Raw genomic sequence first — 22,804 nt, 5'->3', positions numbered from 1 at the left:
TTGGTTCCCAAACTCTGAAAACCCGGATGTAAGTGTTCCGGTTTTCAAACGTTTTTCGGAAACGGTTGTCGGCTATTGTTTCCGGGGCATCTGCACCAATCAGAAGCTGCGCCTTGGTTTTTGAACATTTCGGAAGTCAAATGGACTTCCGGAACAGATTAAGTTTGGCGCTTTTGTTTTTGCTATTTATTTTGCATTTTTGTTTTTGAGGCTTTTTTCAGTTAATTTGTTTTTGTGACTGTGTGAAACTCAGTTCAGCTACTGATTGATTGATTGTGTGACTGCAGAAATGGATAAAAACTCCCCATCAAAACAATGACTATCATCAGTGCAGGTAAGAAAAAAATTAATTTTAATTTTTATCATCTATAACACTGTCTTATTTTATAGTACAGTACATTCATTATTGCTTTCATTTTATGGAGCAATGGTCTCATTAGATAGTAAAATTCATGTTAAATTGCTGTTTTAGGGATTGTCTTTAAAAGTCTGGAACGGATGATTCCATTTTGCTTTACTTTCTATGCGAAAGCGCACCTTGGTTTTGGAATGGAGTTCTGGAAGGGATTAAGTTTGAGAACCAAGGTACCACTGTATGGAGCCATTGGCTCACAATGCTTGTAGGGGCTATGGGTTCAGAAACTGACTAACAAACCCATAGCATTGACTAGACCCTTCTGATAGATATAGTGGCTGGAATAATAGCTGAAACTTTCCTTTTTCTTCTTCTTCTTCTCCTTTTTTGCATAATTTAAGTATGGTGAGTGTTGGACTACAATATAAATGCATTTAGGTAAAGGGACCCCTGACCATTAGGTCCAGTTATGGCTGACTCTGGGGTTGTGGCACTCACCTCGCTTTATTGGCCGAGGGAGCCGGCGTACAGCTTCCGGGTCACGTGGCCAGCATGACTAAGCCACTTCTGGCAAACCAGAGCAGCGCACGGAAACGCCGTTTACCTTCCCGCTGGAGCGGTACCTATTTATCTACTTGCACTTTGACGTGCTTTCGAACTGCTAGTTTGGCAGGAGCAGGGACCCAGCAATGGGAGCTCACCCCGTCACGGGGATTCAAACCGCCAACCTTCTGATCGGCAAGTACTAGGCTCTGTGGTTTAACCCTAAATATATATATATTCCAATAAAACTAAAAGATTGGGTGCAGATAGTTTTGCAGAGTAGTTTTCTGCCCCAAGTGTCTACCAATAAAATATGAAACTGAAATATATGGCCAGTTTTATGGGGCATTTTTCTACCCCAAAACCAATTCAAATGTGTCTCAGGCTGGCAAAACATCCCAAAATAACACCACGTGCCTACTGTCAGTCTGCTTCCTTGGGTTGGTTTTTGCTTGAAAACTACTGTATTTTTTGCTCTATAAGACTCACTTTTTCCCTCCTAAAAAGTAAGGGGAAATGTGTGTGCGTCTTATGGAGCGAATGCAGGCTGTGCAGCTATCCCAGAAGCCAGAACAGCAAGAGGGATTGCTGCTTTCACTGCGTAGTGATCCCTCTTGCTGTTCTGGTTTCTGAGATTCAGAATATTTTTTTTCTTGTTTTCCTCCTCCAAAAACTAGGTGCGTCTTATGGTCTGGTGCGTCTTATAGAGCGAAAAATACGGTACATGGATGGGATGGGACTATTTTTTTTTACCCCAATAGTCAAATTGTAAATGGTAAGTGGCTGAAATAGGAGGATATTGCTTAATACTGTGTAAGTGACAATAGGTCCGTTTCTGTTTAATTCTGCAATGAACAGTAGTAACCTCCAGGGTAGATTTCAACCTCATTTTCTTGGAAGGTGGTTGGACTATTTCTAGCCCACTTTCCACAACAGCAACAACAACAACAACGAGTCTCAAAGGTGTGTTGTTATCACAATTATTAAAACCTTGCACATATGAATCAACAAAAATAAAACATCCGAGAAACAATACTTAAAAAGCAATTAATAGAATAGTTGTGGGACAATGTCTTGGAGCGAGTTAGGTGTTTCATAATCTAAACTAGAATTTTTAGGTAGTTCCCTCCCCTTTAAAAAAAACAAACGACTGGCAAGCCATTTGTGGAAAGCAGCCCAGAGCAAATGTCAAATAGTAAAAAAGACACACCCTGGCAAACAGGACGTTTTCAGAAGGGATACAACAAGATCATGCTCTTGCATAAGTTCTTGCTTCACAGAATACATCACATCAAGACACCAGTACTGGGGGGCGGGGGGCATGGAACACTGAAGCAGATCATCACACATTTTGCTTTTATAAAAAAAGTGACTGCAGCCAAATTCTGTGCCTTTGAGATTAGTTGGTACACACACAGAGAGGGGGGAGAGAGAACAGTATTCAAACAATACTTTTTAAAAAAATACATTTAATAACAACTAATATTCTGCTTCACTAAATTAATAAAGATCCCAAAGTATTCCCAACAAAACATAGCTCTGAGATTAGTTTTGAAGTATCTGGCATGAAAAAAACGGTCTCCAGCAGTAGATTAATAAAAAATCACCTAATGCTTTGCAATGCTGCCTACCTAGAATGGACAGTTAATTCAATAAAATGTTTGAATGCTGCATTTGCAGACAGCAGTCAGGAAGGGAGAGAACACAACAGGATGCCAAAACTTCACTCACTGAACCCTCAATTTTTATGGGATTCTTTGAGTTTTTTAATGGACCGGAGATCTGGAATAGAACCAGAGTAGAAGGCCCTTTTCCGAAGTGGAAAGCCTTCCTCCTGCCTTTATGCTTCACCCCTGCCAGCTGCCTCCAGCCCTTTCCTTCACCCTCCCAAAGGCCGTCTACAAAGTGCATCTCTACGGCTTACCGCCAACAGGGACAAACAGCACAGTAAAGGGATTATCGGTGAGAGATTATCCCCGCCTCCCAGTGCTGGAAGAAGATGGAAGCCGAGATCCAGGCTGAGAAGCAGCTCAGGGTTTTAGGAAATGTCTTGTCTTGTGGCAATTTGGAGTTGCTTATAAGAATTATAAAGCAGCAAAATACTTGCAATTGTAATGGATTACTTTGTAATATGATGGCCTGGTAGGCTTTCGTTGATTAGAGCTTATAGGAACAGTTACCATATAGCTCAGCATCATCTACACTGACTGGAAGGCACTACAGGGTTTCAGGCAGGAGTCTTTCTCACCCCAGAGAGCTGCTCAGAGGACTCCCAAGGAGAGGGGAGAGGAGAGGAGACTGAGGGAACACTCCACAAGGGAGGGGGTTCGAAAAAGGGTGAAAAGCTGACAACTTTGCAGCCAAGCGGTGACCTAAGTGGGCTCCTGAGCCCCACAGGGGTGCTGCAAAAAGAATGTAGTTGGTCAAGGGAGCCGTGGACTCAGAAAGGTTGAAAACCTCTGGTATAATTTATACCAGTGTTTCCATTTCCCTAATACCACAGGCAAAAAATCTTAGTGCCAAACAGACCTATACACCACAAAAAACCACAAGATTCCCTCAAAGATGCAAAACGTGAGAAAACCTAGTCGTTGTCATCATTTTATATTTGGGCTGCAGCGCAACTCTGTGACCACTACAACTATTGTAATTTGGGGGTCATCAAACTAGTTGCCATTTAAGGAAGGCCTAGTATTTTAAGTGCACAACTCGCACCTGCAACAAAAGTTTGCAGTGTGGAATGCCCTTGCTCAGTGTTCCAGATAATGGGAACTGGACTAATTATATACAAAGATAAAGCTTTTAGAAAAAGAAACACATTGAGAACATAGGGTTACAGGCAACCCCCGTCTCTGCTGAGCAGTAGCAAGTGTCCAGGGGTCTTGACAGTTAACAAGGGTTTATGTTCCTTAGAAAGGAGGCACAATGTAGACGAGTGTCCCACAAGTGTTCCATATGGCTCCTTTCATAGCTTCAGCAAGCTTGGGTTCAAAGCAGTAGCACGTCATGGCCCCTGGTCTCTCAGTGCAGCCTCTTCCATCCAGTGCGCATGGATTTCTGCCCACTTCCTGCTCCTTCTTCCCAGAAACCCCTGCTCCCTAAGCCTCGGTTGTAAAAGAACACCCTATTACCCAGGCAACCTCCCCTCTCTCAATTCTTCTGTTTCTCTCCACTTCTCAGCTGAGGAAAGGACAGCATCTTCAAGGTCAATTGTTCTTAATGGCCCTGTACTTAGTTCTCCTTGGGTTCTTAACAGCATCACTATTAGCAATCTCCTGAACAGGAGAACTGGTTCAGGCAGTATTTTTCACTGGCCTGGCAACTTCCCTTCATATTCTGAAAATCGGCAAAATTCTACCTCTTTACTAAATTTAGGATTATGGGGAGTCTGCCCTCCACCACAAATTCATAACCATATACTGTATCAGGTTTGAAAGGCAGGAAATCCCACTGGGTGCCATTCATCTTCATAAGATGCCAATTTCTTCCACACCTGAGCGCTAACACCATCAAAGTGCAGTGACTCCATCTTTCACAGCACCTCTAGGTACTGATTTTATGATTCCCTTTCACAGATAAATCCCACCCCCTAACATTGAAGACAAGGAGGTAACACTAATAATCCCCCCGCAAGTGACCACTAGTTTAGTCAGTGACAGTGGACATGATTTGTGGCTTAGTGACTTGAGGAACTGTCTTGTAAACTAAAAAAACATAGTTTTAACCTCACCGTTGGCGAGAGATTTGTTCTCTCTTTTCAGCTCTGGCTCCTGTCTGGCTCATAATATTAACGGCAATGTGGTGCAGGAATTATTTGTTAGTACACTGTTACTTTTACAACCCCTCTTCTTCAGTCCAGCCTGCATTTTCACACTGCTTGGTCTGCAACACAGGTGAAGACTCACAGCATTTAGTAATCTCTAACATTTTCTAATCCTAGAAATTATGGGTGCCTTTGCACCCACAAATCCTTGAACCTTAAACCAGTATTAATATTTTCATACTTTATCTGTTTCAGTCATTAGGACACCTCTTCTATTAGAATTCAGCTAGATTACATAAACAGCTGCCTTATAACATGAGATGGTGACCACTACAGTGGTACCTCAGGTTAAGAACTTAATTCGTTTCGGAGGTCCGTTCTTAACCTGAAACTGCTCTTAACCTGAGGTACCACTTTAGCTAATGGGGCCTCCCGCTGCCACCACACCGCCGTCGTGCGATTTCTGTTCTCATCCTGAAGCTGTTCTTAACCCAAGGTACTATTTCTGGGTTAGTGGAGTCTGTAACCTGAAGCATCTGTAACCTGAAGCATCTGTAACCCGAGGTACCACTGTATTTCATAAAACCCAGAACTGTCTATCCAAACCAGCAGTGAATCCACAAGGTCTTCTGTAGATGCCTCTCATAGCTCTGCTACCCAAGATCTCTTTTTAAAATAATGATGCTAGGGAGTGTACTTTATGCTTGCAGGCATGTGCTCTATGTAAGAGTCCTGCTGGATCATCTGGTTGAACATCCTGCTTCCCACAATGGAAACAGGAAGGTGTGTGTGTGTGGGAAGTCCATAAGCAGGCCATGAACTCAATAGCACTCTCCCATTTGCAATCCCCAACAACTGGTAATCAGCAACATGGCATTTCTGATCCTGTCAATAATGTAGTCATAATCATGACTTGGAGCCATTGATACATCTGTCCACCTTGGAAGCTACTCAAATTGGTGGGCATCTGCACCATCTTTCAGCTTTTTGGCATTTTCTTTCTCCTCTTTAGCACACTTTTAATTCCTTTCTTATCTAATGGTCTAGCCACTTCCCTAGCTGGTTTCTTGCTTCTGGTGCCATCAAAGATTTTTAATTGTTGGTCTCAAATGGTTTTAGAGACATGCTTCTCAAACTCCACTACTGAGCTGCAGCCTCCTCTCTACTGGATCAAGGAAATCAAGGAAACAACTTGTACCCCTCATGCTTTTTTATTCTCTCACACCCATCATCACTGGCCTTTGGAAGGAAAAACAGTAGTTATGCCATTTCTACCAGGCAGCCCAAATTCCACGTGATAATAGCGAGAAATGGAGAATTATACCAAGCCAGTCTAGGTCACTGAGGTACACACCATATACTTAAAGTACATTCCCCCATCTAAAGTAAACCTGGGAACTGTGGTTTGTTAAGTGTGCTGGGAATTGTACCTCTTTAGGAGGCAAACTTCAGTTCAGGGGATTCTTTGAGGTGTAAGGAGGGTGTGCTTCAAATGTATGGTGTGTGCAGGCAACCAAGGCCTACAAAAAATGGAAGCAAAGCAATTTAAATTTTAATACTGCAATTGCATCACTTCTAAGCCTTAGTAAAGACTGGGTGCCAGGTTTATTGTTACAAACCCCCCAACCCAACACATTGAAGACCACTGGGAGGGCAGTGAAACCATAAAGAAAGCACAAACAACATAACCTACCAACAAGCACCAGGGGCATGTTCATTACTTCTACTGCCATGCACTTCTAAGAACAATATGTGCATGGACGAAAGGAGAAACCACATCGTATAAGACTAAAGTGACTAAAGTATAAGACTAAAGTGAATACCCAAATATGCAATCCAAGCACATAGTCACCCCTAGCCAATAACAATCACTAAAACTCCCATGGCAGATGACCCAGTCTGGGTGCATTATTCATGGTCTCTGCATCCAAGCTGTTAGTGAACATCACCATCCTCCTTGCTTGGCATGAAGATTTTGTGGATTTGACTGATTCCCCCCTCCCTGTAATAGCTGATAGACCTTTGTGGAAAGCATCAGTCAAATAACATTCGGTACATAGATTTAAGGCACTAAACCCCAATACCTCCTATACATGAAGATAAACCGTAATCATTGTAGAGTCTTGAGATGATGGCTGCATGTCTTTTGAACTTTCCTATGGCAGATTAAAGTTTTTGACTACTCTCACATGACTATGCAAGCTCAGTTTTCACAGGGTGGAGACACCCCCGACTCATCCTGCGCAGAAAGCTCAGAGAGAATGTCAGATCCTTCCCCCAACGAATTCAAATGAACTTTTGATCGTAGGAAGGACTCTAACTTTTGAGAGAGCCCAGGTATACAGGTTTAGGAACAAAAGCAGTATTCCTCTACTATAAATATTTCCTGATGACTCAAGGAAAGCAAAGACAATGAGGAAGGCCTTTTCATATCAAAAAGCATAAACAAAATTCAGATTTTGGATACCAAGGGGTGTACAGACACATTGTTATTACAGTCATTTAGTTTTGGAAAGCACTCTATTATATGCACATTCAAGAGATCTTTTGTGAATTTACTTCCTCCAGGTCCTCATTCAAGAATTGTCTTCAATCCAGGACTGTTTCTTCCTCCTTTCCACTAACAGGTTGTCTGCTCCACAGGGTAGCCAATTTATCTCACCCCACTTTTCTGTTCTTTAAAAGATTAACCCATTAATCTCTGACAAGGATGCTGGATGGAATAGCAAAGCTTTTCAAGGTACTTATGTATGTGGCTGGCTTAGCCCAGCCTATTTTAGAGTAAGGTGAATCTGTCAGATCATAGATCATAGAATTCCATAGAGTTGGAAGGAATCCTGAGTATCATATAGTCCAACCCCCTGCTATGCAGAAATATGCAGCTTTGGCGTCATCAGCCCTGTGCTCTAACCAACTAAGCTATCCCTTGGTTTCTTTCAGTTTTTCATTTTGTCCAATCTTAAATTCAGTTCTCCACATTTCCACAACAGTTTATGATTTATTTTCTGAATTTCTCATGTAAATTCAACAGATAATTCATCATCACACACATTTCTATATGCAAATATGCCTAATCTATACATTTAAAAAGCGCCCTTCACTAACATAACACATTTTGTATGCTGCTTTCATAAATGTATGCATTCTATGGACACTTTACCCAAGTATATTATTATTATTAAGCTTTGTATATGCATGTTAGTACACATCACTTGGCTGGAGAACCAAATTGCAAAATTCAGAAAATGGCATATTACAAAGGATGTCTTTGGTTTGGTTCATGTATTGTCACAGAAAGTGTGGATTTGGTAGGCTTGTCTTTAAATGCAAAGTGAACAGAATTTCCTCCCCATCCCTTACCCTACTATGATTTTTTGAAACAGCCTAGTGACAGATCCCTGCACTAACAGTCCATGATCTAAACTGTACAGTGGTACCTCGGGTTACAGACGATTTAGGTTAGACGCTTTAGGTTAGACGCTTCGGGTTAGACGCTTTTGGTTACAGACTCTGCAAACCCAGAAATATTACCTCGGGTTAAGAACTTTGCTTCCGGATGAGAACAGAAATTGCACAGCAGCGGTGCAGCAGCAGCAGGAGGCCCCATTAGCTAAAGTGGTACCTCAGGTTAAGAACAGTTTCAGGTTAAGAATGGACCTCCAGAACAAATTAAGTTCTTAACCCGAGGTACCACTGTGCCTCATATGGAGAGGCCACGGCACTACACTCATTTATAACCGCCCCTCCTCTGTTCTGACTCCTTGGTCTGGGAAGAACCATCACCTCAGCCCAACATCTTCACATAGTCCATAAGTCATTACACACCTGGAGAATTCTGAACTTGTCCTCCTCATCTACATACACAAGATTACTGGCTATGCAGCCAATGAATGAGTCATTGGGATGGGCACAGGGGTGGATCTTGGTGATGTGATGCCCTGTGTGAAGCCAAAATTTGATGCCCTCTCCAGCCCTGGCCTTCCCTTCCCAAAGCCAAGGCATCAGGCTTTGGGAAGGAGTGAGGAGGGCTCTAGGACCGTGTCAGTTGGGTAAGCAATTATCTGGCTATAAGAAGGCTGCGTGCCCAGTGCTGGCGAACTGGTGGCACTGCCCTAAAACCGCCTCTGGTGGGCATCCTTTCTTCTGCTAAATGCCACATCCCCTCATGGGATAACTGTAAGCACAATCCTATTCATGTCTACTCAGTAGCATCCAGGAAAAGAATGGCACAGGCTAGACCCTCTCTGTTTCACTATTTTTTCACTTAAAGCAAATCATTCAAAAATTGCACAATCCACTTGCCACCTCAGTGTCAGGGTCCATTCTCCCACTTCATATTGCTCCCACCTCATTCAGCTGCATGCACAGACCAGGTCACAAACAACCTGAGTTAAGAGAATCAGAATAATCAAGGCTGGGACTTTTAAGAACATTCTACTGTCCTAATCATTTCCACTGTAGGGCTTAGGAAGGCTGAACTCAAAGCTTTCTAGCTGACATTATAACATTTGGCTCTGTCCAAGAGATTTCATTTTAATCACATTAAGTCAAAACTTACTGAAGCTGCACTTTGAGGAGTTGGGCTTCTTAACTGGAACATTCAAGGAATTGCTTGAACACAAATCAGCCTGCCACCTATAATCTTAATTCTTAAATCAGTGAATTGCACTCCATTTTCTCTTTCAACTATTCAGACTTCACTGCTGGGAGAAGTCATGGGCCTTCCATTAGCAACTAGCATCACCAAATATATTGTGTACAGAACGGGCCTATGTCCAACGGCACAAATTCATTAACAACTTCAAAGAAGTCAATGGGGCATGGCAACTGCATGATCTGCATTGATAACATTGCTATCTAGGAGAAAGAAAACTCTGATCCTAAACCTCCGCTGCCTTGCAGGATATCTATGGGAGAAGAAAAGGATAAGGAGTAAAGCCAACACAAACCGGAGTGGAGTCCCTAAAATGACCAAACGGTGCCATGTACACCTCCTTCTAGTAACTCCTGCAGCCAAACTGGTGTCAAACATATTGCTCTGCTTCCCTTTGGACCCATCAGTGGGTCATCTGGGTCTTGTCATCTGGGCAGCCCAGGACCTCCACACACACTGCCTAGGCTTGTGCCCTGGGGAGATCACTTCAGTGCTGCTAATGCAGCGGTCTGACTTCATCCCCAGAGGTGCACTCCATTGTCTCTAGAGACAGACAGATGCCAACATTAGTTATCCTGGGGCATAAAGAAAAATAACCTAACAAAAGTTCTCAATACCCACTACTTTTTTGCTGTGATATTTTGACATAGTCAAGAGTAGGCCTTGGCACCTTCCTACCCAACTCACACTAAAGTTTGAAATCATACAGCAGTGTAAGCTATGACTTCAAACAATTTGTCTCTGCTGGGTCCAATCCAGTAATTCTGTGGTAGTTTAAGAAACATTAAGGTCCAAGACCTGGCTTTGGGGGGGAAATACTTTTGCAGGCTTTTGTACATATGCCTAGAGGTCAATGCAACCAACATCCGTTTCTTACATTTGTCCGAGTAGGAGACACATATGTTATTTATATACACTGCCTGCAAAATTATTGTTTTCACCTAAATCATGAGAGTCCTGCTTAAGCTTAACCCATCCGCTTCTCTTCTAAAGATATTGTGGAAGGGAGCCAGTTGGCCAAAATACAGCTCTTCATCTTCCTTCCCTGTCTCCCTCAGACCCACAAACAGGTTTCTCTAATCATCTTCCAAAAAACCTCTTGAAGACAAAGAAGGTACCACACTGACTGGGAAGTTCGCCACCGCAGACCCAGTCATTAATTAGGAAGCATCCTTCTCTAAACAAGCCGCAGCGCTTGGACACCGGGAGATGAAACACACACAAACTCAGTTACCAGGTCGAAAACTGAGTAAATCAAGATCAATCAAGCCTGAAGGGCATCCTTCAGGCCTGAAAGAAACATTCTTGATCTTTGAAAGCTGACTTAGCCAGTACACTAATTCAGATATCACCGGCACCCAGTCACAATCTGCTCAAAGGTGCCCCGTTTTACTGAACTAAGACAATCTGAGAAGTTATTGTGATTAAAGAGAAAACCTTTTTTCAATTGGTTTGCCAGACCAGGACACAGTCTGGACCTTTGTTAGCAGGAGATTAAGACAAATTTGTGGAGAATAAGCCTATCAATGGCTGCTAGTCATGATGACTGTATACTACCTACATGATCAGAGGCAATGTGCCTCTGAAGATTGGTAACAGCAGCAGGAGAGGGCTATTACCTTTATATTACTTACCACATAGGGTTTTTTTCTGACAATAAGGAAGGATATACATTTTGTTAAATAAAGTGGTATTAAATACTAGTTTTGCTCTAACTGACATTAATGGGCATGACTAACTTAGGTTCATTAATTTCATTAGGTCTATTCAAGTAGGGCTAGTGCTGAATACAACCCTAAATAAATAAATAAATGCCCTTAGCCACTGTCGAAACAGGATGCTGGCTTAGATAGGCCTTTGGCTCTTATTTCCCACAAAAGAGTTGGGGAACTTGTGGCTCTCCAGATGTTCCTGGACTACAACTACAACATTGGTAACACCAGCAGGAGCAGGCAGGAGTTGGAGTCCAGCAACATCTGGAGGAGCAGATGTTCCTCTGGGTCTAATTGCCTCCACCACTGGCTGAAGCAAGTGAGATGCCTCTTTTGCCCTCATCAGGCTATGGAGAAGGACAAACAGCAAGACCCAGGAAGAAGCAGTTCAGGAGTGGTAACTTCACTATGTCGAATCAGTTCTGTTCAAGCTAAGATTTCCAACTTGTGACCTTGCAACTCTCCTTTTCAAATGGTTTTCATGTTTGCCCAGCTGACAGCATCCGCAGCGTTAACCAATATGCAAGAAAAAGTAGTGTGTTAAGGAAAATCACTTGAATTATCAGGCATGCTGAGGATCCTGTTTCATGAACTGACAATCTCTTAACATTACTGTTCTCTTCAAAGAAGTAAACCAGGCTGTAAAAAACATAAAACGCCGCATATTTTAAAAAAAGTAGGATATTGGGGAGAAATGTCCTTACATCTGTTTTACTATGTGTACACAGTTGTGTTTATTATTTTTTATGTGATTATCATTTATTTTTGTTTGGAGGAGCAGTCAATACCTCAGCCTTTTCCTGTAGTCTGAAGTATAGCCAAGACACAAGTTTTCCACCTCAGTGAGAATTAGGCTTTTCAAACAGCAGTTTTCCAGGTGGAACCAATAGCAATGATTAATATACCTGTTACTCCCACTGAAATATGACACTGCGCTTCAGAGAGGCAAAACTGGAAGGAATTCCAAGGTTACATTTGTACAAGATGGTCCTGTCCCATCACCTTCCTCGAGCAAATCATTTTCACAAAGTAGAGGTTACAGATTGCCAGCATTTGCCCATTATTCTACAGGATTCAGCTGTGGGACTGGGATTCTGTAGTAATCAGTTACCAAGTAGTAATTTACAATAGTGCACCTAAAGGTAAAAAGGTATCCCTGGACGGTTCAGTCCAGTCAAAGGGGACTATGGGGTGCAGCGCTCATCTCACTTCAGGTCGAGGGAGCCAGCATTTGTCCACAGACAGCTTTCCAGGTCATGTGGCCACCATGAATAAACAGATTCTGGCACAATGGGACACTGTGACAGAAGCCAGAGTGCACAGAAACACCGTTTACCTTCCCGCCACAGTGGTACCTATTTATCTACTTGCATTGGTATGCTTTTGAAATGCTAGGCTGGCAGACGTTGGGACAGAGCAATGGGAGCTCACCCCATCATGCAGATTTGAACCATCAACCTTTCGATCAGCAAGCCCAAGAGGCTCAGTGGTTTAGACCATAGCGCCACCCAAATCCCTAATAGTTCACCTATCACAACTTGGTTACACAGTCATCTACACTGTCCAGCCAGCTGGTGAGGAGAATGTTACCACACTTTTGCACTTAATTAGACATCTGGGAAGCAGGGGACAGGTAGAATTTACTATTGCAATAAGTCATGGGAGCGACAACAGCAAAGGGCGGAATATACATTTCTAAATGCATTTCTCATCATTTGACAGGGCCATTCAAGAGGTTTCCCACGCTCCTCTTGTTAAATTACGTCTTGATAAAACAGGAGGCATTCGTCCCATAAAATCTGAGTATCCTAACCTCTTCCTTTTTTAGAAAGAGCACATTTTTTACCATCATGGTTACAGAGATAAGAGGTGGCCAGGACTCTAGCAACCGGGGGACCCTATATTTCATAGCTTTCCTCATTTTGTCCCATCTACAAGATAACTCCATTCCTATAGTATCCCATTATACCTGTCTTTTACAATACAGTAATCACAGGTGGCATGTGTTGCTCAGAAGGGACTATGTGGGCGGGGGGATCAATTCACAGCCCTCATGTGTTGTGTGCTTCTGTATACAATTAACTTTTACATCTTGTTGCTAGCCCATCTCAAGTTCTCATCATTATTTATTATTATTATTAATTTCTATACCGCCCTATACCCGGAGGTCTCAGGGCGGTTCACAGAACAATAATCAAAACTGATAGCATTGCAAATAAGCTGGTACCACTTCTAATCATGCATTCAATAAAGCAAGCAAACAAAATGAGTTTGCATAGGCAATCTGCATGCATTTCTTAGTTTCCTTCACAGGGAGGAGAACTGTAAACTAACTTCAGATGCATCCACATCCAAGTTACCATCTCACAGACAACTGCAGGGTAAGAAAGAATGAGCCAAGAAATTACCGCACTTCCACATAATCAGGAAAAAAAGGAAGAAGAGGAGAACAAACAGATGGTTTCCCCTTAAGGACCAGGCAACTCCCACTAGCCAAAACAGTAACACTAATACAGTATATTAGAAATGTGTATGCCTCACTAAAGAGCGTTTTCGAAACCCTGCATGTCTTGAAAGCACATGGGCACATTAAGAAGAGTCTGGATACTTTTAAATTTTGCAAAACTGGATTTTGATGACTGTAGGTGTTTCCAGGCTGTTTTTTTGAGGATGGGATTCAATCGCATTCCAGCAAATTCAGGTGGCCCAATGAAATGGACCTATGCAACATACCCACTTCCAAAATAAATAAAAGCAAGCCATACTTATTGCAATAAGGAAAGTGACAAGATAATGCTCTGGAAAGTGTGGGACAACAGTTGATTATGTAACATCATATCAACCTCCCCACAAACAAATCAGAACTATTGTTCAAAAAACAGGTTGTCTGGAAGCTACTTTCAGTTGAAATCCTATATGCTTATCTTTTGAGCAGACATGCAGAAGATTGTACTGTGGAGCTTACACCTCTTGAGTAGGGAAGAGGGCTTGAAGAATGGATTTTTTGCACCAAGTAGACCAAAGGTCAGTTGGCTATAAAAGGAGGCCCTTCCACAAAACGTTGAGAAATAAACCCCATTTATTTATATGGAGCAGAGGGTGGGAAAGCAAGCCTTATCATTCAAGTAACAACATCGGAAGAGGAAAACGCAGCTTTCATAACAATTTTAAGCTGTACCTCTGAAATAAGGGTATGCTTACTTTCATTTTATACTCTCCCATGGGTACTGGGAAAGCTTCTTATAATACAGCAACAAACCCATGCACAATCCACCTATTGGGATTTATTATTCTGAGAAAACATGCAGAGTGTCAGCTGCAAAATTATTAAATACAGAAAGTACCTTGCATGACATGCCAAAAACTGTCCAAGAAGTACAAGGTGCTTTAAGCAAGCATTCATCACTAATTAGTTATAATTAGGAGCAATTACCGGTACATTCATTTTACAGATGGGAAAACTGAGGCACTGTTTCGTGTGCACGTTTTTCCTTAATGCAATACAATTAGTCAATGACAAAGCATCCAGGAATTTGGGATCCCAGCCCCCAGTTTTAATTATTATTCACTATGTGGCCAAGCTGGTTGTTCCTATTTTACTGTCCACACAAATTAAAACAAGCTTATCCTCTGAAGGAGAACAGAGTCCACGGCTCTTTCTGCCCTACATTAATCTCAGGACAGCAAACTGAAGAATGTGCCATAAAACCTTTGCTAGAAAGAGCAAGTAGGAAAGAGACAGAGAGCACACGTACCACTATGGCAGCTATATCTCAAGGATGCACTGCCTTAACACAGGCTTAGTTCCTTGACACTTTTAATCCTGTTCATTAAACTTAATCAGTCATGTGTCAAGTAACACCATAAGCTTCAATAACAAAGGCTACATCTCTATACTTGAAAAACATTAGGGTAGCATACACACTTGTTGCTTTTGAGAGGTGCCCCCCAAAAGGCATAAGAAAGGTTTGTTTTAACCAAACAATCATTTGTTCCACACTTCCTTGTGTGAGAAGAGCCAAAGGTGTTACATCCTGTCTTCCCTTCCAATTGCCTGGGGGCCTTACAACACCTATCCATGTGCAGCACATCCTGAAGTGCCTTCATCGCCTTGCAATACCTATCCATGTGCAGCACATCATAAAGTACCTTCTTGCACATACAGCTTGGGAAAGCAACCTTTAGGCACACCCAGACAAAGACCATCATTGTCTTGCTGGCTGTGCTATGCACAGGTCAGGAAGACAGGCGAAACCACCACTATTCCATTATATTTAAGGGCCACCCTATATGACATCCCCCAACACAACTGAGCATTTAGCCAAAGGTGAGGCTTTCAAGAGGATGCACAACAGTTGGAACACTCACCTTCGTACTGATGTCTTCCCGCTTGCTCCCTGGCTTGCTCCTTCGCAGCTTGATAGAAGGCGATCGAAGCAAGTTCTTGATGCGGCTTGTTATTGTGGAGCCTTCAACCGACATCATAGCCTTCGTGGGGAGGTAGCCCTGCCCCCCTCTCAAGCACTTTCCTCCTCCACCACCCAGTCAGGGGTTAACACGCCAGAGGAGTTAAGGGGGCCATTTCTGTCCAGAGACTCCAGATTGCGGGCACTCCCCTTTTTCACTTCATCATAAGGCTCCCGCTTCAGGGCACAATTGCTGACAGCTTTTGTATTACTACTATTCCAGATACTTCCTTTGTCAGTTCAAAAGACTCAGATCAATATGGACCTTTGGGGGAAGAAAAGAGGGGAAGAGACAGCAAAGCTAACATAAGCCAGCAACACATCTTCAAGTGCATCTCGGCTTTTTCTAATAGAGGCTGAATGGCAGAAGCCATGCATCAAAGGTCACTGAATTTCATCAGGATTTGTGGAAAATCCTTTCCCCACCAGCATCGCCATATGTAAGGAAGCACACTTTAAAGAGCCAGACAGCTTTAAAGGGGTGGGGGAGACCACTGTAATAACCAGTTCACTACAGATGTCAGGATTTAAAGTTAGAGCATGGACCCAGTCCTCCCCCCGCCCCACCCCCCAAAGCAATCTTAATAGTTAGTCCCCCACAATTGAAGCAGTCCTTGAAGAGATCCATGCAAGGGAATAGCATAGCAGGATCAGGACCACATCTCCAAGAGAGGCTCCTTCTCTCCCCGCCCCCTTGCACTACCCGTTGTTGCAGTATTCACGATTTTAAAATAATGTTGAGGAATGGGCATCAGATGCTGCATACGCATTGGGCAAATAAGAAACTTGCTGCCATTAGATCAAACGTTTTTAGCCTAGATTTTAAATATAACGGATATCTTCCAAGTCTAAAATAGGCGACTGTTTCGAACACCCCCCGCCCCCTTACTTATCAAGAAGAAAATCTCCACCAGCCAAGATTGTCAGGCCCAAAAAACCTTCCGCACCTCAGGCTGATGAGAGCCTCGGGACGGGGAGGCAAATCTACCCAGATTTTTCGGCAGAAGTTTGCGGTAATTCTGTTCCTCCCCACCTTCCTGCCCGCAAATGCGCGAAGACGAAAAATACCCGACCATCGCATAAAGCCTTTCCCAGAGCATTCTGAACCACCGTTATTCAGGGGGCAAATTCAAACCTTCAGGACAATTCTTTTTTTCTTCTTAACAATAAGCCAACGACACAAACCGTTTTGTTTTGTTTTGTTTTTAAGAAAACCACTACATGGCTCAACCTTTGTTACCTTGGCGAAGAGGCAGCGGCGCTTTGCGGAGCAACGAGAGGAGATTAAATGGGATTTCTCTGCCCGCTGCCCGTCCATGCAGCCGATTTTTCCTTTTTAGAAAAAGCCACGGTGGGATTTAAAACGCACGCGAAGCGCCCTCCTCCTCCTCCTCCCCTGAGCTCCTTCTCTCGCCTCTCGCTTCGCAGGGATCCAGACCGCACGGAGGCAGCCAGCGGATTCAAAAACTACGAGGAAGGTCGGGAGTTCCTCTTGCAGATTTTTATTTTAAAGGGGGGGAGGGAGGAAAAAAATTGCTAGCGGGGAGGAGAGACTGGGAAAGGGGGCCGGGCTCTGCCCTGCTCAGCTTCCCCACCGCCTGCTAGTTGACAGCCGAGAGGCTGGAAGTGGCCGGGGCGCCCGTGCAAGAGAGGCTGCCAGGCTCTTCCTCAGCCGGACCCTCCCAGAGGGCTGCCTGCCGTGTCACGGCTCTCCTCCTCCTCGCTCAGCTGTTTCCCCCTCGCCAGGTTCCGGGCTGGCGACCGCTCTTCTCGCTTCCACGCTCCAGCCCCTCCGCCCGCTGCGCTTGTTGTATCCCTTCTGGCGCAGGACTCACGCTGACAGATCCCAGCCAGCCAGATTCCGCGGCGGCGGCGACGGTGGCCTAGGCAGGCCAAACCGCGAAACGGAAAAGGAGGACGGAGGAGAAGAGAACCTCGAGACCGGGTGAAGGAGGGATTAAGGGTTCGACCTCAGCGCCCCTGTAGGGAGGAGGAGGCGGCGGTTACCTTCCTTTCCAACAGAGGCAGACCGACCTTGCTTCACCCTCCCCGCCAAGTCACCTCTTCGCAGGCAAAAAAGGAGCCGGTTTGGCCAAGCCCGACCCAGCCCTGGCTCCTCTGCCAGCTTCCTTCGCAAGCGGGCACGTTTTAACTTGCCCCCGGGGGCTAAACCGGAGGCGCTGCTTAGTGGGTTACTAAAGAACACACCGTTAAATCGGGTGGCTAACTCTTTTCCACGCCCCCCCCCCGCGCGGCAGGACCCCTGTGCCTTTAACAGCTGCTTGGAATGCAGAAGGAGAACTGTTTCCATTACCCCAGGGAAGAAGAGGTCTGAACTATGGGGTCATCTCCTGCCCAGGCCGAACTGCTACACCTATAGCATTGCCAGTAGCTAGTGTAAACCAGGCTCCCTCAACCTCGGCCCTCCAGATGTTTTGAGACTACAATTCCCAGCATCCCTGACCACTGGTCCTGCTAGCTAGGGATCGTGGCCGTTGTAGGCCAAAAACATCTGGCGGCCGAGGTTGAGGAAGCCTGGTGTAAACTCTCAGGGGCCTTTTTTCCAAGCTTGCCTGGCTCCTGACTGGATTTTCCAGTGGTATTGTTGTTTTATTATTTATTAAATTTATATACTGCCCTACTTCTCGGGGTGGTTCATAAGATAAAAATGCAGGACAGAATGCAGGCATTTCCACTTTTATCTAATTACACCATTTTTGTATCATCCCTTCAATCAAGACCTAGTTCCCCTGAATTTCAGATTTTTTAAATGCCGCTCCAGTGTGTTCTCATGCATAATAAACACAAAATTAGTAGTGATCATGACTCTAGAGAGAATGATTCCCTATGCGGTGCGAACTGCCCATTTCTTGCAGTAATAAATATGACACCTGGAATTATATCTGATATTAGTCTGCATCCTTTAAAAAATGCACACAGTCAGATCCGATTAAAGTTTGCTTGAGAACATCCCATACTGTTCAGTAGGATTTACTTCCTGAAGAAAGCCCATGAACATGAAGGATGTTTGTAATCCCTGCATAGTCTCACACTGCAAGTGCCTGCATTGGTTTCCATATTCTAACACAGAGTAAACCTTACAGCAGTAAGGCTGCTGTAAACACTTACCTGGGAGTAAGCAACACTGAACACAGTGGGGCTTAGTTTCAAGTAAACATTTAGGAATTGTGCTGCGGAGGGAAATTTCACTCAAAATTCTGTAATCTGGGCTACCACTTTGTTCCAAAATTTAACAAAATTATGCCAACAGTTTTTAGCAGATACAGTGCTTGCCGTTTTTCTGTGTGTGCCCCTTCTTTCACTGTTTTGTGCTTCAGAACTTTGGTGAACATTTTAATATATGCATATACTTTGTTTGTTTCTGAGCCCAATTAAAAGAGGTTGGGTTGGCAAGAAGGTGGGATGGCACCATTTATTTGGCATTTAATTAAATAGTCTGTTTATGGATTCATTCCTTTTCCTTCCCTCTCACCTCTTGTGCTAGGTTTGGCTCTTAATTCCTGGCTCATTATCTGATTCTAGCTGCGTATCCTTGTTTGTCTACTGCCATTAAGCCAGACTTCCCTGGTTCACACACAGTGGGGAACTCTGGCTTAATACAATGCAGTCCTGTTTCCATAAAACATAGTTTATGAGACTAAGAAAGATTTTTGAACCTAGATTATAGGTTCAAGGCAATTTCACATTTTCAAAATACAGACATTGATTCATCACCTCTTTACTCCTGTTTCTGGGTAGCAATGACTTCCAGGTAAATATTACCATATACATTCCAGGCAGATGGCCATTCAGACTGGTTAAGGTGACTCTTCTGTAGCTAATTGCCCATTAGTCAACTTGAAAGGGTCAGCCCTGTCATTAGGCATAGAACAACAAACTGCTTATATTATAATTTGTATTTTTAGTGTCCAGGAATGAGAGAGGCACATGTTGTAATTTTCTGCTTCAGGTGCCGAAAAAACTTGACCAACCTTAGGTAATGCACACCTTGACTTGGAGCATTATTTGCTGCTCTATGTCAGACAGCAGATGTTTTGTTTTGGCTCTGAACTTTGATTATATCCATAACCCACCAGACTCAGATTGCAACCTTATTTTGGTTTGCCAGAAGTGGCTTAGTCATGCTGGCCACATAACCCGGAAGCTATATGCCAGCTCCCTCAGCCAGTAAAGCGAGAGGAGCGCCGCAACCCCAGAGTCATCTGCAACTGGACCTAATGGTCAGGGGTCCCTTTACCTGCAAACAAGATGCACTGAAATCTGCAATACATATTTCTGAATAGACACCCTTTACTGTTTAAACCTATTGCTGTATAGACCGGGCCTGTTAGTTTGGCTTCTGAATTTTGTCCAGGATCAGGCTGCCTCTTTTATCTTTTAATTGCTACTCCCAAAGGATGGGTGGGAAGAGAGGGCAATGACTCATCCCCCTATTTCTAACTAGCTGGGTTGGGTCCTTGGATAAGGGAACATGCACCTGGAAGCCCAGGGGAGAAACAGTTGTAATTCCCAAGTGAGGCCTGCGGCTGAAAAGCTTCACAAAGGATGGGAACATACTGATCCACACCTTTGTAATCAACGGAACCTGTTAGTTTGTTTGTGATGGGGGTGCAGGCTGGTTTGTTCGTTTTAATGCTTTAGGCCAAGGTCTGACAAAGGTTCTAATCCCAGCGCTGGCTTTTTTTGGAAGAAGGTTCCACTGAACTTGGCGAGGCTTCCTTCTGAGTAAACAGGGTGGGTGTGGGTATGGGAGAGAGAGAAAGAGCAGTTAGAAAGTGCAGTGCTTGCCACACTCCCTGAAAGGTTATCACTAAAAAGCCCCTGGGAGTGCAGTATGTTATGATGCACCAACACCGCATGGGAGAAGAAAATGGCTGCCCCTAGGTGCTTTGGCACCAGAGGCCCAGGTGTCCACAGTAGCTAGGAATGCCTTTTACCGACTTTGGCTGCTATTACAGCTGTGGCTTTCCCTTAGACTGGGATGGCTTGACCACGGGAGTCCAGGCTTTGGTAATTTTAATATTGGATTGCTGCAATGTACTCTATTTTGGCCTTTCCTTATGGTTGGTCCAGAAACTAAAAAAAAAAGGTAAATGAAGAGAAAGTGCACACATGTCCCACTTTTCAAATGCTTGCTCTACATTCATTCATTCATTCATTCATTCATTCATTCATTCATTCATTCATCTGAATACAAGGAATTAGTACCCAAATCTCACTATACACACCACAGATTCAGATATCCGAATAGCCGGAGTTTGCCTGCTTCCTTATTTGCTTGTGCTTTCCTGGTAAGTCGCAGCCATTTGGGGGCAGAAACCAGGGAGAGAAGGAGATTGAACAAATCAGTTTTTCCTTTTTCTCTTTTGTTGGTTGGCTGTAGCCATGTCAGGAAGCACTAGAGAGAGGAGAGATTGGACCACTTGCAGATTTAAAATGTTCCCATGGGACATAATCGAAATTCTCAGCTTGTGATACAAAACTCTCAGCTACCAAACAATTTCATGGGAACCCACGGTGTTCAGAAAGCAGGACCTGCATGTACGGTACTTCTTTGCACAGCGCCGAGTTAAACTGTGGAACTTGCTCCCAAGGTAGTCATAGCTGCCAATTTATTATGGCTTTCGAAGAGGATTAATAAATAAATTCATGGAGGAGGCACGGTTGGAGACAGCAGCTGAATACCAGTAGCTGGAAACTACAGGAGGGGAGAGTGTTCCTGTGCTTGAATTCTGATTGCGGGTTTTCCAGAGGCATCTGACTGGCTTCTGTGGGAACGGGATGCCGGAGTGGATGGACCATTGCCCTGATCCACCAGGCTCTTATTGTCACTACAGAATGTTGCAGCACAGTTCCTTACAGGAATGAAATATTACACCTCTGCCCAAAGATCTGGCTGCCAATTTCATTACCAAGCCAAATTCAATGTGATACAATTTAGCGTAGTATAGTATTGTTTTATTTATTCAATTTCTGCCCCACACCTTATATCAAAGCAGCCTAGGGTGGCAAACATAACAATACTAATACAATTTAAACTTCTTTTAAAAACAGTTTAAACCTCTTGGGGCTCCAACTCCTATCACCCCCACTTTAGGCAATGGTCAGGGGTTATAGGAGCTGTAATCCAACATCTGGGCACTCAAGTTTGAAGAACACTTTGCTATGACATGCAGCCGCATGAAAATTGTGGAATGGGTGAGCCACACCTACAGATAAGCCAAAGCCTTGGAAAACATCTCATACTATTATGTAGACCGTCTGGTTGAACCCCTTGAGCCAAAATTCCTATATATGCAACTATCCCTTAAAACACTCCCTAGTGTATTTTGCTAGACCTCTTATAAATTCAGGGACTCTTTTGTACACGCACACAGCAAAACGCATGGCACCTTGTTGTGACTAAAAGCTGTAATTTTATTTTTTTATTTTTTTAAAGCTAAACCAGCATCCACCCCCTGAAGTATTCCTGTGAATGCTGTCACGCTGGCTACACTTCATTAAATGGACACACTGCAGAAATTCACACTTCAGCCTGTGAGTCACATCATGCCTAAGGCCAAAGGATATCCGGCAGCACACACCTTTGGCTTATTATGGCTTAGTGTAAAGGAAGAAATGAAAGAGATGAAGCCATGCGTGTTGTCACCTCTGCTAACCATAAGCGGCAGTTTACAGTCTTCTCATTGTGTGTGTATATATAATTGCATGTTCTCTTCTATCCCTTAAATATTTTAAAGTTACAACCTGTATGGTACTCACAAGTGGATTTTATGCTCCAAATTCATGTTTCTTTTTAAAAAGGGAGGGGGGAATCTTGACCATCATGAAATGTCTTGTGTTACATTGTTAGTTTTTGGGTTTGTTTGGTTTTTTTAAAAAAATTCAGTTTCTTTTTTCTTTCAACTAGCAGACTTACCACACTATTTATTTCTGCACTCCACTGCTGTATGTGCCAGACTCCAGCAACAATAATAAATATAATTGCCTACTTACTCTTTGGAACCAATCAAACCATATACAATGGTACCTCGGTTTAAGAACAGGTCTGTTCGGTATAAGAACTCCGCAAAACTGGAAGTAGTGTTCCGGTTAGCGAACTTTACCTCGGAAGGGCGCTGGCAGTGGGAGGCCTCATTAGGGAAAGCGCGCCTCAGTTTAAGAACGGCTTTGGTTTAAGAACAGACTTCCGGAAGGGATTAAGTTCATAAACCGAGGTGCCACTGTATTTCTACTACACAAGCAAAGACAAAGGAATAGAATCTGCCTGCTCATATGATGCTGTTGTGA

General features: G+C 43.6%; 1 protein-coding gene and 1 long non-coding RNA gene across 7 annotated transcripts in view; one reads left to right on the top strand and one right to left on the bottom strand.

Moving 5' to 3' along the window:
* The window catches only part of MAPKBP1 (mitogen-activated protein kinase binding protein 1), a 117,217-nt gene extending 100,272 nt beyond the window's left edge, over positions 1-16,945 (bottom strand). For 4 of the 6 annotated variants that reach the window (XM_053383365.1, XM_053383380.1, XM_053383373.1 and 1 more), the window contains exons 1-2: positions 16,734-16,945; positions 15,396-15,758 (exon numbers count right to left, since the gene is read on the bottom strand). In XM_053383365.1, coding sequence (XP_053239340.1) covers positions 15,396-15,512 — 117 coding nt within the window. In that variant the 5' untranslated portion in view covers positions 15,513-15,758; positions 16,734-16,945. The other 2 variants (XM_053383348.1, XM_053383357.1) reach the window with 2 other exon arrangements.
* LOC128411232 (uncharacterized) lies at positions 16,943-22,204 on the top strand. The gene is made up of 2 exons (XR_008329734.1): positions 16,943-17,438; positions 21,954-22,204. It is a non-coding gene; the product is annotated as an uncharacterized LOC128411232 (long non-coding RNA).
* Positions 22,205-22,804: the final 600 nt, after the last annotated feature.

Source organism: Podarcis raffonei, chromosome 1, assembly GCF_027172205.1.
Source record: "Podarcis raffonei isolate rPodRaf1 chromosome 1, rPodRaf1.pri, whole genome shotgun sequence".
NCBI classification, from domain to species: Eukaryota; Metazoa; Chordata; class Lepidosauria; order Squamata; family Lacertidae; genus Podarcis; species Podarcis raffonei.
The sequence above is the reverse complement of the archived record's forward strand: the minus strand, read 5'-3'. Positions and strand labels throughout refer to the sequence as shown.